The sequence below is a fragment of the Symsagittifera roscoffensis genome, chromosome 1 (assembly GCF_963678635.1).
Source record: "Symsagittifera roscoffensis chromosome 1, txSymRosc1.1, whole genome shotgun sequence".
Lineage (NCBI taxonomy): Eukaryota > Metazoa > Xenacoelomorpha > Acoela > Convolutidae > Symsagittifera > Symsagittifera roscoffensis.
In genome coordinates this window covers 8,357,144-8,371,203 of record NC_087062.1, presented here as the reverse complement: position 1 = coordinate 8,371,203, position 14,060 = coordinate 8,357,144, and the positions used below count along the sequence as shown (strand labels likewise).

Below are 14,060 nucleotides of genomic sequence, written 5' to 3'. Positions count from 1 at the left end.
AAGGTTTGTCACAGTCGAATGATATTTTCTAAAACCATGTTGGTGTTAACACAACTTTCTTTGAATGAACCCTTTTATCTTGTTATATAAAACTCGTTCAAAACTTAAGGCCAGTGCAGAAAGTATTGAAATAGGCCTATAACTTTCAATGCTCATACGAGAAGCTTTTTTGTGCAAAGGATTAAGGTGTGCTATTTTCCAGATAACTGGAAACTGTGTATTACTGACTATGCAATTAAACAATTCAACAAAATCTTTCAAACACAACTGTAAAACGAAAACTAATATGTTAGGAGATATAGCATCAACTGAATTTGTTCCTGACTTGCATATACTCAATTCGTTAAGAATTTCGCATTGCGAAACGAAAATTTCTGATAGGTATATTCATGAAAAAATACTTTAGCTTTGAACATTTAATGGTTCGTTGTCTATTTTGAACACAGATGCAAAAAAATTGGTTAAAAGCCTCACAGATTGCAAAATCAGAGCATAAACTGGTACTTTTGTATGACTTTTTCCTGGGCACTTTCGCTTTTTACATTTATCGATCTGAGAAATGTGTAAGTCGTTTTCAAATCGAAGTTTTTCATTGACTCAAAGTAAACAGCTTTGTCTAATTCTAAAGAATCATTCAATCCTGGCTTGCAGGGTTTAACTTTCTCGTCAGAATAATTATGTTTCAATTCCGTCTGAAGGCAATTTTCAGCATTTATTGAGTGTGAAGACATCTAATGGGGGCTTTAGAGCGACGAATTGTCTTTTTTGGAATATATATTCATTAACGGCTTAATAATACAACCCATAGAAGGTTTCAAGCATTCTGTTTGCATCATTCGAGCAATGAAGTCTGTTATTTATGAAAAACAAACGCAATGATTCGGAGTCTGCTTTGCAAATACAGTAACGGTTTAGATTTATCTGTTCCGTTTCAATTTCAAATGCTATTTGACAGGAAAGTGCAGGATGATCTGACAAGCTTTGGTATATTTCGAAGTTAGAACTTAAAAAAGTATTGTCTGTTAAAAAACGTCTGGCTGTAAAAAATCACTATCTGTCAGTAAACCAAGATTGACCTTTACAATTGATTTCAAAAAACTGGATTCATGTTGGTCATCACTTTATAAAGTATTCCGATCAACTGAAGTTGAGTTCAGATCGCCGCATAAAATCCATTGCGTTGTGTTCAACTTAGATTCTACCATATGAACGTTGAGTTGTTTGTTCACTTCACTAAAAAAATTTTCAAATGTAGTTCCGTTTAGAGTATAAGGACTGTCATGCGGTGGGTTTTAAATGGCTTTTACGCAAAACATTAGGTCATTCAGCTTCACAAACAAATATGAACCAAAGTAAGAAAAAAACTGATTGATCATCGATCAGATTTAATTTAGATGATGTTTTAACCGCAATAAGGACTCCTCCATGATGTTCAGTTTTTTCTATCAGAACGGTGATTTACATCATTGACATCTTTGCAGAAAAATGCAGTATTTTCAACATTTTTAACCAACCATGTTTTGTTTAGGGCAACAGTGTCAGGTTGATGGATTCGCAAAAAATTGTCCAGTTTGATTTTCCGTTCAATTGTTAAAATTGGTGTGCAATTAAGTGACAAAAGCTTTATGTCATTAGTAGTCAAGAGGAAGAGTTCCCCTTACCAAGATTTTGATCACACTCAGAAATAACCTCTTTGTTACAGTCAATTGTGTAAGTGCCAAAAACAAGGCTTCCAAATGTTATTTTGAATTCTGATTTTTTTCTTTTTGCATCAAATAACTCAAATCGTATCTGTTTTTCAGAAATTTCCTTTCATTCTGACGGTCTGCCTAATTGACAAACTCTTCGATATACATATTCGAGTTCTTCAGCTTTCCCAATGACAGAAAAACAAATTTATGATGCCAAGGAGATGGATTGTAAAATACAAGAGGTCTTGATTTGTATGGTTGTTCTTTACCAAGTCTTAAACAGTCGCTCACAGTTATTTTTTTTAAGTTCCATCTTGCCTCTGAAAATTTGCAGCAAACTATTTCTGTCCCTTTCAGTTTGTACAACTTTATCGTCTTGTATATTTTCTGCTAATCCATATATCACTAGTTTCTTTCCAATAAGCCTAGAGTCTGTTTTGGCTTGGTTTGGGGTGGGAGCATTATTCATTGTTGTAGATAAACTGCTCTGTTTTGTAACATTTTCGCGAGGAACGCTAATATCTCTCTCAATTGACGAAAAATCGTTGCCCGTTCCAATGGACTGCTTCAAAGAAGCAAAGTTTTTTATATCCGAAGTTTCTTTCTGAATTGTCAATATTTGGTCGCTGTTCTGTTGTATTGAAAACTTTACATCGGCTAACTCGTTTTGGATCACTAAGTTTGCCTTTTGGATTTTGTTCGTTTTTATTTTTATTTTCATGTCTAAACACTCCTCGCATTTCCAGAATAAACCTTTTACTTTGCCTAAATTTTGAAGGACTTCCTTCGGCAATCTGTTACAGTCATCGTGAAACTAGGTTTCGCAAATGGCACATGAAAGACAACTAAATTCGCATTCATTTCCGCAAATTGTACATATATATTCAGGATCTTCAAGTAATAAAAGACTTATATTCTGTTTATCTTACGTTTTCCGTTTCATTTTTGGCATTTTCTCGGAAAACTTGGCGGAATAATTGGACTGATTTCACCAAGCTGAACAATCCGCTCCAAAATTCAATTGAATCTGGATGCCTTCAATCCAGCCCAAGTGTCCCCCAATAGGGATCCTCAAAAATCTTCAAAAATCCACTATTGGGTAAAGTTCTTTTCAGGCCCACCACGCGCTTAGTTTTACTGGTGATCTGATATAGTATTGGGACGCAAAAAGGAAGCATTTTTATTTGAAACAGAAATATTTTTAGATCCATTGTTTTTCAAAGCAAACCGCAAGTGCAAACTGCACTATTCTGGCATAAATTCTTAGCATATATTCTATAGTACAAAAAGGTGCTTTTGGTACTTACACAAAGTTTTTGTAATAAAAAGTATGACAAAAAACTTGTTATTTAATTTCAAAAGGTTGCAATGCTTATTATAGAATTTCACAGCATGGAAAAAGGCTTGTCATCTGTTTTTTTGGTCTTTGAAATAGTATCAAATATTATGGAGTCCACTTACACAAAAGTCAACAGTAATTTTGTAAACCTGCACTAGTGTAATTTGTCAGTGAATCCAATATAGCAGAAAAGGAAAAGCTTTGAGTCGGGTTAAGACGATAGCCTCAAACGATTTCAATTTCTTTCCAAGTTCTCCAATTTAAGATATCTAGAAAATGCAGATTTTTAATTGATACAAAACCAAGATGAATATTCTTTGTCGTAATCAGTGTCTGCCATTTTGTATTCAACTCATATAAAAAAGAAACTAATTTTTCATAGTATTTCAAGTTTTTCGAAGACTGTGGAGTTCTCAAATTTGTGGATTTCGTAACTTTGTTGAGTTTACTTTCTGAAAAAATCTCTCTTCATGGGGTTTTCAGGTAATCCCTCAAACTGGCGTCCCCTCCCCTGTCCAACGTGGTCTTCCTTAGTCCAAAACTGTCCACTGGGAGGTGGCTGGCCGCATGTTTCCTCTTCTGGTCCAGTCGTCTCTTCCAGCTGGCAGCCAGTTTGATGGCTTCATGCCCATCGGAGTTTTCGACCCCATCTTCTGGTTTTGGTTTCAGACCCTGAAGATGAAAAAATAAAATAAAACAAATATATTTTTAAAAGTGCGAAACTATTTTTGATGATCTAGAGAAAATTTTAATCACTCCTTGCAACGATTGGCTACATGTGAAAACTTGATACATTTCGAAGAGACAAAAATAAATTCCAGAAATTTCAAATTAAATAAATTGAGCGATAAAATTAAACAGTAAATGCAGTTCTTTGGTCGATCTTTAATTTCATTATAAAGTTAACTATCACCCAAACGTGAAAACTTTTTCAGCAGAAACCATCTATCTCCAAAGGGTTGCAACCATGAAGCTCATGCAAACTTACTTGAATGAAGAACTCATCCTTCAAAAAGGAAACGTGTTTTCATAAATGTTAATTGATTTGATTCGATTCCAGCTCAGGTTTTTTCTGTTTTTTTTTCTCAATTCAATTCATCAAAATCCAGTCTATTTTTTTCGGTTCAATTCGATCCAACTCGAATCGTTTATATTGGCGCTTCATATCATTTCTGTTCTTACTTTCATCAACTTTCTGACGATGAAAAACTGCAACTATTTTGGTCGCATGTTTACAAATTCCACCGTGTCTGATCAATAATGTTAGTAGAAAACTTAAACATTATCATCATTGGTAATTTAAGAAAGATTTATTGATAAGAAATTAATTTTTCCAATGAAAACAAACAAAAATTATAACAGGCTACTGCGCAAATAGAACAGGCTGTTTCGAACATAGTCTTATAAAACTACATATTAAATTGCGTTTGTTTTTTTTGTAGGTTTTTCTGCGTGGAGTGATAAAAAAAAAGGAATTTAAAAAGTTTAGTTTTTGAATTTTTTTGAAGTTTTTGGTTCCTAAAATGATGCTAAAAAACTCCAAAAACTAACTCTACATGTTTAAAACTAAGCTTGAATTTTTTAGGGCTTAAAAGGGTTTAAATTAGGCATGATGAAGCTGTTATTAGCCTGTTCGCTGGCTTTATTCGCTCACAAATGAAGTGAAAGTCAAAAATTTTTAGCCAGTTTTTTGCAACTTTTTTGTTGTTCAAATAACGACTAAAAGAGCTTCAATAAAGTATTTCACTCAATCCATTCTGATGATTATTCGTGGTATCTGAATGTTTGTGTAATATTAAAAGAAAAATAAGAAAAAATAAAACACAACCGAATACAAAGCTCCTCCACATTTTTCTGTCGGAACAACAAAACCTGACTCTAATGCATCATCAGTTTTTATTTTGTCTTTCAGCAGCATCACCGACTTTTTAAATCAACCCAAAAAACAAACTTTAATATACCCAAAAAATAATGAAATCGCAATTCACGTTGAAGAAGGAAGTAATTTGCTTACTTATACACAAGTTACAAAAAAAACGCGATTTTTTCGTCAAAGTGTTGAAAAAAGTGCCTAAAATCGCCTTTTGTTAAAAATTTTGCCTGCGGCGCCAACACAGGGATTTTTTAAAGCTTTCGAAATGCTCGGGAAATCAATTTGGTCGACCCAAAAAAAAGTCGACAAAATTTTTGATTTTTTTTTGAAAACCCGCCCTCCTCCTTCAAAAAAATCCTAGATCCGCCCCTCGACTGAGGCGTAACCGAAAACAACTATCCCCACAAAACGTCACAAAAACTTTTTTTTCATGCAGGACAATTTTTTTTATTTTTTCTGCTTCTTAAATGAAAAATTTTCTTGTGTAAGTCCTACAAGCTTTTTTTGCTCGCTTGAAACGAGACTAAAGCTCAAAACTTTCAAATCGTTTTTCCTCAACCTTGAGAAAACTAATGCCTTTCAAATCACGACTGGAAGTGCTGTAATATGATATAATACTCAATCAAATATAATGATTATTTGTTGTTTCTGATTTTGCTATGAAAAACGAAAAAATAAAGCATCCATAAACAAATTTCCTCCCCATTTTCAGTGGTCCGAGAACAACTAAAGCACATTCGAAGACCAAATTTCTCTCCGTTTGCAATGAATGATCTTATCAAAAATAGCAGAAAAAAAACAACACTTAGGAAAATCTCTAAAAAAATGGTTATCCGCCTATCGAGTGGGAACCTCATACAACTTAAATCCGTTTATTTTGAGGCCGTTTCTTGCAACTTTTTTGTTGTTCAAATAACGACTAAAAGAGCTTCAATAAAGTATTTCACTCCATCCATTCTGATGATTATTTGTGATATCTGAATGTTCGTGTAATATTAAAAGAAAAATAAGAAAAAAAATAAAACACAACCGAATACAAAGCTCCTCCACATTTTTCTGTCGGAACAACAAAACCTGACTCTAATGCATCATCAGTTTTTATTTTGTCTTTCAGCAGCATCACCGACTTTTTAAATCAACCCAAAAAACAAACTTTAATATACCCAAAAAATAATGAAATCGCAATTCACGTTGAAGAAGGAAGCAATTTGCTTACTTATACATGAGTTACAAAAAAAACGCGATTTTTTCGTCAAAGTGTTGAAAAAAAGTGCCTAAAATTGCCTTTTGTTAAAAATTTTGCCTGCGGCGCCAACACAGGGATTTTTTAAAGCTTTCGAAATGCTCGGGAAATCAATTTGGTCGACCCAAAAAAAAGTCGACAAAATTTTTGATTTTTTTTTGAAAACCCGCCCTCCTCCTTCAAAAAAATCCTAGATCCGCCCCTCGACTGAGGCGTAACCGAAAACAACTATCCCCACAAAACGTCACAAAAACTTTTTTTTCATGCAGGACAATTTTTTTTATTTTTTCTGCTTCTTAAATGAAAAATTTTCTTGTGTAAGTCCTACAAGCTTTTTTTGCTCGCTTGAAACGAGACTAAAGCTCAAAACTTTCAAATCGTTTTTCCTCAACCTTGAGAAAACTAATGCCTTTCAAATCACGACTGGAAGTGCTGTAATATGATATAATACTCAATCAAATATAATGATTATTTGTTGTTTCTGATTTTGCTATGAAAAACGAAAAAATAAAGCATCCATAAACAAATTTCCTCCCCATTTTCAGTGGTCCGAGAACAACTAAAGCACATTCGAAGACCAAATTTCTCTCCGTTTGCAATGAATGATCTTATCAAAAATAGCAGAAAAAGAAACAAAACTTAGGAAAATCTCTAAAAAAAGTGGTTATCCGCCTATCGAGTGGGAACCTCATACAACTTAAATCCGTTTGTTTTGAGGCGGTTTTTTAGCCCTGATTGTGAACTACGGGCTTTTTTGCTCTGATCATGAAGCGGGTAGGAGTTTTGAATTCTGGTTCTTAAATAATCCAAAAATTTCGAGAAAATCGGTACACAAGTTTCGCTTTTTGTCCAAGTGATCGAGTACAGCAATAAACTCATAATTCAGCAATGGGAAACCAATTTTAGTTTCAAGAATCTGGTTTTTAGAGCTTCAACTTGCGTTTCTGATGACCGAAAACGCAAAAAAAAACGAAATTTAACAAACGAATATGAAAAAATTGAAACCTCAATGTTTTTTGTTTTTCTCTCACACCTCGTACAAAAAAATGGCACAAAGTTTTGACAAGGCCTTCAGTTTAGGGGAGTAGTAGAGTGGTTTTCCTTGTCTTCTTCTTTAGGAGGGGTTGGTGGGGTTACCTCTGTATCGCACTCTGGGGGTTGGGGTGTACCTCCGTAATTCGCTTTTTCGATAAATTTTCCTACGGAGGGTGAGGGGCTATCTTGGTTTAATAGCCTTTGTGGGGAAATTTTTTCAATATTGTATTCAATTTAACTTCTTTTCTCAATCATGTTGATTCTATGATCTATCAAAAATGGTTACTTTAAACGCGGTAATAATCATCGTCAATATTTTTACTTTAAATTGCGGGAAGATTTATTCATCAGATTGTTCAATCATGAAAACGTTTTATGAAAATAGAAAAAATTACGCTTTTTTGCCATTTTTTCAAAAATAGTTGTGATCGCAACTTTCTGCGCGTCTTAGGAAGCCATCGTCAATTGTTCAATTTGTTGATCAATGAAATGGAAAGTTTGAACCATTTCAGGATATTTAATTTATATTGCGGGAAGATTTATTCATTTTATTGAGCTATGATGCACTTTTTTTCAATGAAATGGAAAGTTTCAACCATTTCAAAGTTTGAACCATGTGATTTATTCATTTTATTGAGCTATGATGCACTTTTTTTCAATGAAATGGAAAGTTTGAACCATTTCAAAGTATGAACCATGTGATTTATTCATTTTATTGAGCTATGATGCACTTTTTTTCAATGAAATGGAAAGTTTGAACGATTTCAAAGTTTGAACCACGTGATTTATTCATTTTATTGAGCTATGATGCACTTTTTTTCAATGAAATGGAAAGTTTGAACCATGTGATTTATTCATTTTATTGAGCTATGATGCACTTTTTTTCAATGAAATGGAAAGTTTGAACCATGTGATTTATTCATTTTATTGAGCTATGATGCACTTTTTTTCAATGAAATGGAAAGTTTGAACCATTTCAAAGTTTGAACCATGTGATTTATTCATTTTATTGAGCTATGATGCACTTTTTTTCAATGAAATGGAAAGTTTGAACCATTTCAAAGTTTGAACCATGTGATTTATTCATTTTATTGAGCTATGATGCACTTTTTTTCAATGAAGTGGAAAGTTTGAACCATGTGATTTATTCATTTTATTGAGCTATGATGCACTTTTTTTCAATGAAATGGAAAGTTTGAACCATGTGATTTATTCATTTTATTGAGCTATGATGCACTTTTTTTCAATGAAATGGAAAGTTTGAACCATTTCAAAATTTGAACCATGTGATTTATTCATTTTATTGAGCTATGATGCACTTTTTTTCAATGAAATGGAAATCTTGAACCATTTCAAAGTTTGAACCATGTGATTTATTCATTTTATTGAGCTATGATGCCTTTTTTTTCAATGAAATGGAAAGTTTGAACCATTTCAAATTTTGAACCATGTGATTTATTCTTTTTATTGAGCTATGATGCACTTTTTTTCAATGAAATGGAAAGTTTGAACCATGTAATTTATTCATTTTATTGAGCTATGATGCACTTTTTTTCAATGAAATGGAAAGTTTGAACCATGTGATTTATTCATTTTATTGAGCTATGATGCACTTTTTTTCAAGGAAATGGTAAGTTTGAACCATTTCAAAGTATGAACCATGTGATTTATTCATTTTATTGAGCTATGATGCACTTTTTTTCAATGAAATGGAAAGTTTGAACCATGTGATTTATTCATTTTATTGAGCTATGATGCACTTTTTTTCAATGAAATGGAAAGTTTGAACCATTTCAAAGTTTGAACCCTGTGATTTATTCATTTTATTGAGCTATGATGCACTTTTTTTCAATGAAATGGAAAGTTTGAACCATTTCAAAGTTTGAACCATGTGATTTATTCTTTTTATTGAGCTATGATGCACTTTTTTTCAATGAAATGGAAAGTTTGAACCATGTGATTTATTCATTTTATTGAGCTATGATGCACTTTTTTTCAATGAAATGGAAAGTTTGAACCATGTGATTTATTCATTTTATTGAGCTATGATGCATTTTTTTTTTCAATGAAATGGTAAGTTTGAACCATTTCAAAGTATGAACCATGTGATTTATTCATTTTATTGAGCTATGATGCACTTTTTTTCAGTGAAATGGAAAGTTTGAACCATGTGATTTATTCATTTTATTGACCTATGATGCACTTTTTTTCAATGAAATGGAAAGTTTGAACCATTTCAAAGTTTGAACCATGTGATTTATTCATTTTATTGAGCTATGATGCACTTTTTTTCAATGAAATGGAAAGTTTGAACCATTTCAAAGTTTGAACCATGTGATTTATTCATTTTATTGAGCTATGATGCACTTTTTTTCAATGAAGTGGAAAGTTTGAACCATGTGATTTATTCATTTTATTGAGCTATGATGCATTTTTTTTTTCAATGAAATGGTAAGTTTGAACCATTTCAAAGTATGAACCATGTGATTTATTCATTTTATTGAGCTATGATGCACTTTTTTTCAATGAAATGGAAAGTTTGAACCATGTGATTTATTCATTTTATTGAGCTATGATGCACTTTTTTTCAATGAAATGGAAAGTTTGAACCATGTGATTTATTCATTTTATTGAGCTATGATGCATTTTTTTTTCAATGAAATGGTAAGTTTGAACCATTTCAAAGTATGAACCATGTGATTTATTCATTTTATTGAGCTATGATGCACTTTTTTTCAATGAAATGGAAAGTTTGAACCATGTGATTTATTCATTTTATTGAACTATGATGCACTTTTTTTCAATGAAATGGAAAGTTTGAACCATTTCAAAGTTTGAACCATGTGATTTATTCATTTTATTGAGCTATGATGCACTTTTTTTCAATGAAATGGAAAGTTTGAACCATTTCAAAGTTTGAACCATGTGATTTATTCATTTTATTGAGCTATGATGCACTTTTTTTCAATGAAGTGGAAAGTTTGAACCATGTGATTTATTCATTTTATTGAGCTATGATGCACTTTTTTTCAATGAAATGGAAAGTTTGAACCATGTGATTTATTCATTTTATTGAGCTATGATGCACTTTTTTTCAATGAAATGGAAAGTTTGAACCATTTCAAAGTTTGAACCATGTGATTTATTCATTTTATTGAGCTATGATGCACTTTTTTTTAATGAAATGGAAAGTTTGAACCATTTCAAAGTTTGAACCATGTGATTTATTCATTTTATTGAGCTATGATGCCTTTTTTTTCAATGAAATGGAAAGTTTGAATCATTTCAAATTTTGAACCATGTGATTTATTCTTTTTTTTGAGCTATGATGCACTTTTTTTCAATGAAATGGAAAGTTTGAACCATGTGATTTATTCATTTTATTGAGCTATGATGCACTTTTTTTCAATGAAATGGAAAGTTTGAACCATGTGATTTATTCATTTTATTGAGCTATGATGCACTTTTTTTCAATGAAATGGTAAGTTTGAACCATTTCAAAGTATGAACCATGTGATTTATTCATTTTATTGAGCTATGATGCACTTTTTTTCAATGAAATGGAAAGTTTGAACCATTTCAAAGTTTGAACCATGTGATTTATTCATTTTATTGAGCTATGATGCACTTTTTTTCAATGAAGTGGAAAGTTTGAACCATGTGATTTATTCATTTTATTGAGCTATGATGCACTTTTTTTCAATGAAATGGAAAGTTTGAACCATGTGATTTATTCATTTTATTGAGCTATGATGCACTTTTTTTCAATGAAATGGAAAAATTGAACCATTTCAAAGTTTGAACCATGTGATTTATTCATTTTATTGAGCTATGATGCACTTTTTTTCAATGAAATGGAAAGTTTGAACCATTTCAAAGTTTGAACCATGTGATTTATTCATTTTATTGAGCTATGATGCACTTTTTTTCAATGAAATGGAAAGTTTGAACCATTTCAAAGTTTGAACCATGTGATTTATTCATTTTATTGAGCTATGATGCACTTTTTTTCAATGAAGTGGAAAGTTTGAACCATGTGATTTATTCATTTTATTGAGCTATGATGCACTTTTTTTCAATGAAATGGAAAGTTTGAACCATGTGATTTATTCATTTTATTGAGCTATGATGCACTTTTTTTCAATGAAATGGAAAAATTGAACCATTTCAAAGTTTGAACCATGTGATTTATTCATTTTATTGAGCTATGATGCACTTTTTTTCAATGAAATGGAAAGTTTGAACCATTTCAAAGTTTGAACCATGTGATTTATTCATTTTATTGAGCTATGATGCACTTTTTTTCAATGAAATGGAAAGTTTGAACCATGTGATTTATTCATTTTATTGAGCTATGATGCACTTTTTTTCAATGAAATGGAAAGTTTGAACCATGTGATGAATCTGACCTTGATACAGCATGCTTCTGTGTGTATGAGTGTATTTGAGACTGCATCTATGAGGTTGCCAGCATTGGTGACTAATGCGTCGTCTGTCTCGTGTTTGTCCGGACACACTGCCTTCACACTGGCCACCACCGACAGTTGGGTGCCCAGCATGGCTATCGGCTCACATGAGTCACGCAGGGTACGCGCCAGACTGAAATTCAAAATTACTAGCTAGCACAGTTTACAATTATATTTTGGCTGAAACGATAAACTGAAAAGACAAATGACTAATATTGAAATGAAAGAAGAGCTCACAGAAGCACGCAGAAGAGCTCACAAAAGCTCACAGAAGGGCCTAAGTTTCGACAGAAAAACAGATTTTTATCCCATTGGTATGTTACAGCTCAGTATGGTCGTTCAATAGTAGCCAATCACTTTGTGTTTATCAATCATTTTCAAAGACCATACTTTTTTGTGCAGAAGTCGAATTCTTTTGATTGTGTTCTTTTTCACAAAATGGCAGCAAAACATGGTGTCAATCAACATTTTAATTACAGAGCGATACAGTGGTAGTAAATCAGCGTCATCAGATGTTGATAACCTCAAAACTCGGATGTTCTTGTATAAGTAAAACACGGATATTCTAAGAGCTGAATTCAAGTTCTTTTCTTTTCTTGTTTGTTGATGTTTAAATTTTTGTTTCAATTTTTCAACTTTAGTGTCAATTAAATGTGTGTTTTATAGGGAACTGTTTTAGATGTTGATGTCAGATGTGATTTGAAGAGAAGAATTCCAGAATATTGATGCCTCTGGTGGACTGTTTCTTGTTTTGGATTACTCAGCTAGCTAAAAGGTTTTTTTCTTAGTTTTTCTGAGGCAATCCCTCCTGTTTTGGAGTCCCTAGGATAAGATTAAGAAATGCTCTGCATTCTCAGCGTGTGAGGAGAATTGATTTTGAGAAAACAAATTTTCTCTGGTTTTTTCTTCTCTGTTCAGAGACTGCTCGTCCTATGGGATGGGAATTAAAGTAGTTTTTTTGCCTCATTTTGTTGGATTTCTAATTGTTATAAAATGCTAGTCATAAAATTTTCATATATGAATAAATTCTAAATTTTCAATTTCCATATATGAAAAAATGCTAGTCATACACTTTCCATTTATGAAAAAATTCTCGTCATACAATTTCCTTAAATGAAAAAATACTAATCATAGGCCTTTCATGCAATTTTCTGTACGTATGGAATTGTATGGAAAGTGTATGACTAGCATTTTTCCATATATGGAAATTGTATGACTAATATTTTTGGTCAACCCGGGAAAGCCAAGGCTTACGTTCTTTGACTGTAATGGTCATTACCAACTTCATTTAGAAGCATACCACCCTAAATAAGTAGTTTTTAATTTCAGTTAAAGTTACATTCCACAAGAATTCGTTTAAATATGTCCATCTTTTGCAGTATTTCTTTCTCTCTACCACTTCGATTGGTCTGATTTTAAACATTTTGTTGAATTTTTTTTCTTTTTGCCGGAGGGAAAAGAACTAAAGTAGTTTATATTTAATTACTCACATCAGAATTTTTCCTCCCAAGGGCAGTGCTGTGGTCTGATTTTATACTTTTGAATTATTAATTAGTTAATAGGTCTTTGTCTGGCCTTCAGTTTAAGCCACACTATCAAATTGATCTCAGTCACATTTTATCTAATGTTTTAATTTTTAAGTAATTCGCTTATTTTACCTTTTTCTTACGTCAGTTAAATATCTTAGCTAGAGCATAAAATTATTTTTTCAGATTTATCTCAATGCTGTTTTAGATCACACAATGGTATTTCATTTGTTTCATAATACTTTGTTACAGGCGTATTTCGATGGCTCAATTTTGGTTTACAAATGTTCACTAAAAAGTGTTTTTGAGTTTAGCAAGAACTAAAGCAGTCAGGCAAAGAGGGCCTCCTCTGGATACAGCAGTCTTGGTTTGATTTGTTCCGATTTTTTTTGTTTCCATATTACAGCAGTAAAACACAAAAATGAGCCATAGAATGAGGAACCCAAACTCTTCAATTCCGGTTGCCAAATTGTTTCGTAAAGCTTTGATCGAATTTTTCCAAAAAAACCATATAACTTCTTTTGAAAAAATCGGCAGCGTCGCAGAAACGCTTTGCAAAATTTGCTTTCAGGGGAACTCGTAAAATTTATGCAACCTAATAAAACAAAATAAAACGACGACAAAGTTTTCAAAAATTTCTCGAAACTTCATCCAGATGTTATTTCATTTTTGAGCAATTATAGAAAAATTAATTCCATGAGGCTAGCTTTTTTTACGGATTACTTAATGAGCAAAATACTTCCGAGAGTTGGTGTGAGCTGAAGTTTCCAAAATTTCTCAAAACCACTAAACCATATTTTATTTCATTTTTGAGCAATTATAGAAAAATTAATTCCATGAGGCTAGCTTTTTTTACGGATTACTTAATGAGCAAAATACTTCCGAGA

At 32.2% G+C, this 14,060-nt stretch overlaps 1 protein-coding gene across 2 annotated transcripts; it reads right to left on the bottom strand.

The window, feature by feature from the left end:
- Positions 1-3,339: 3,339 nt before the first annotated feature.
- Positions 3,340-12,197, bottom strand: LOC134855156 (uncharacterized). Of its 2 annotated transcripts, XM_063871574.1 has the most exons (3): positions 11,591-12,197; positions 4,019-4,036; positions 3,340-3,702 (listed from the first exon to the last, which is right to left on the bottom strand). In XM_063871574.1, exons 1-3 carry the CDS (start codon positions 11,738-11,740, stop codon positions 3,499-3,501), a joined length of 372 nt encoding a protein of 123 aa, XP_063727644.1. In that variant the 5' UTR covers positions 11,741-12,197; the 3' UTR covers positions 3,340-3,498. The 2 variants fall into 2 exon arrangements, with proteins under 2 accessions (XP_063727644.1, XP_063727651.1); XM_063871581.1 differs by lacking the exon at positions 4,019-4,036.
- Between the last annotated feature and the right edge of the window lie 1,863 nt (positions 12,198-14,060).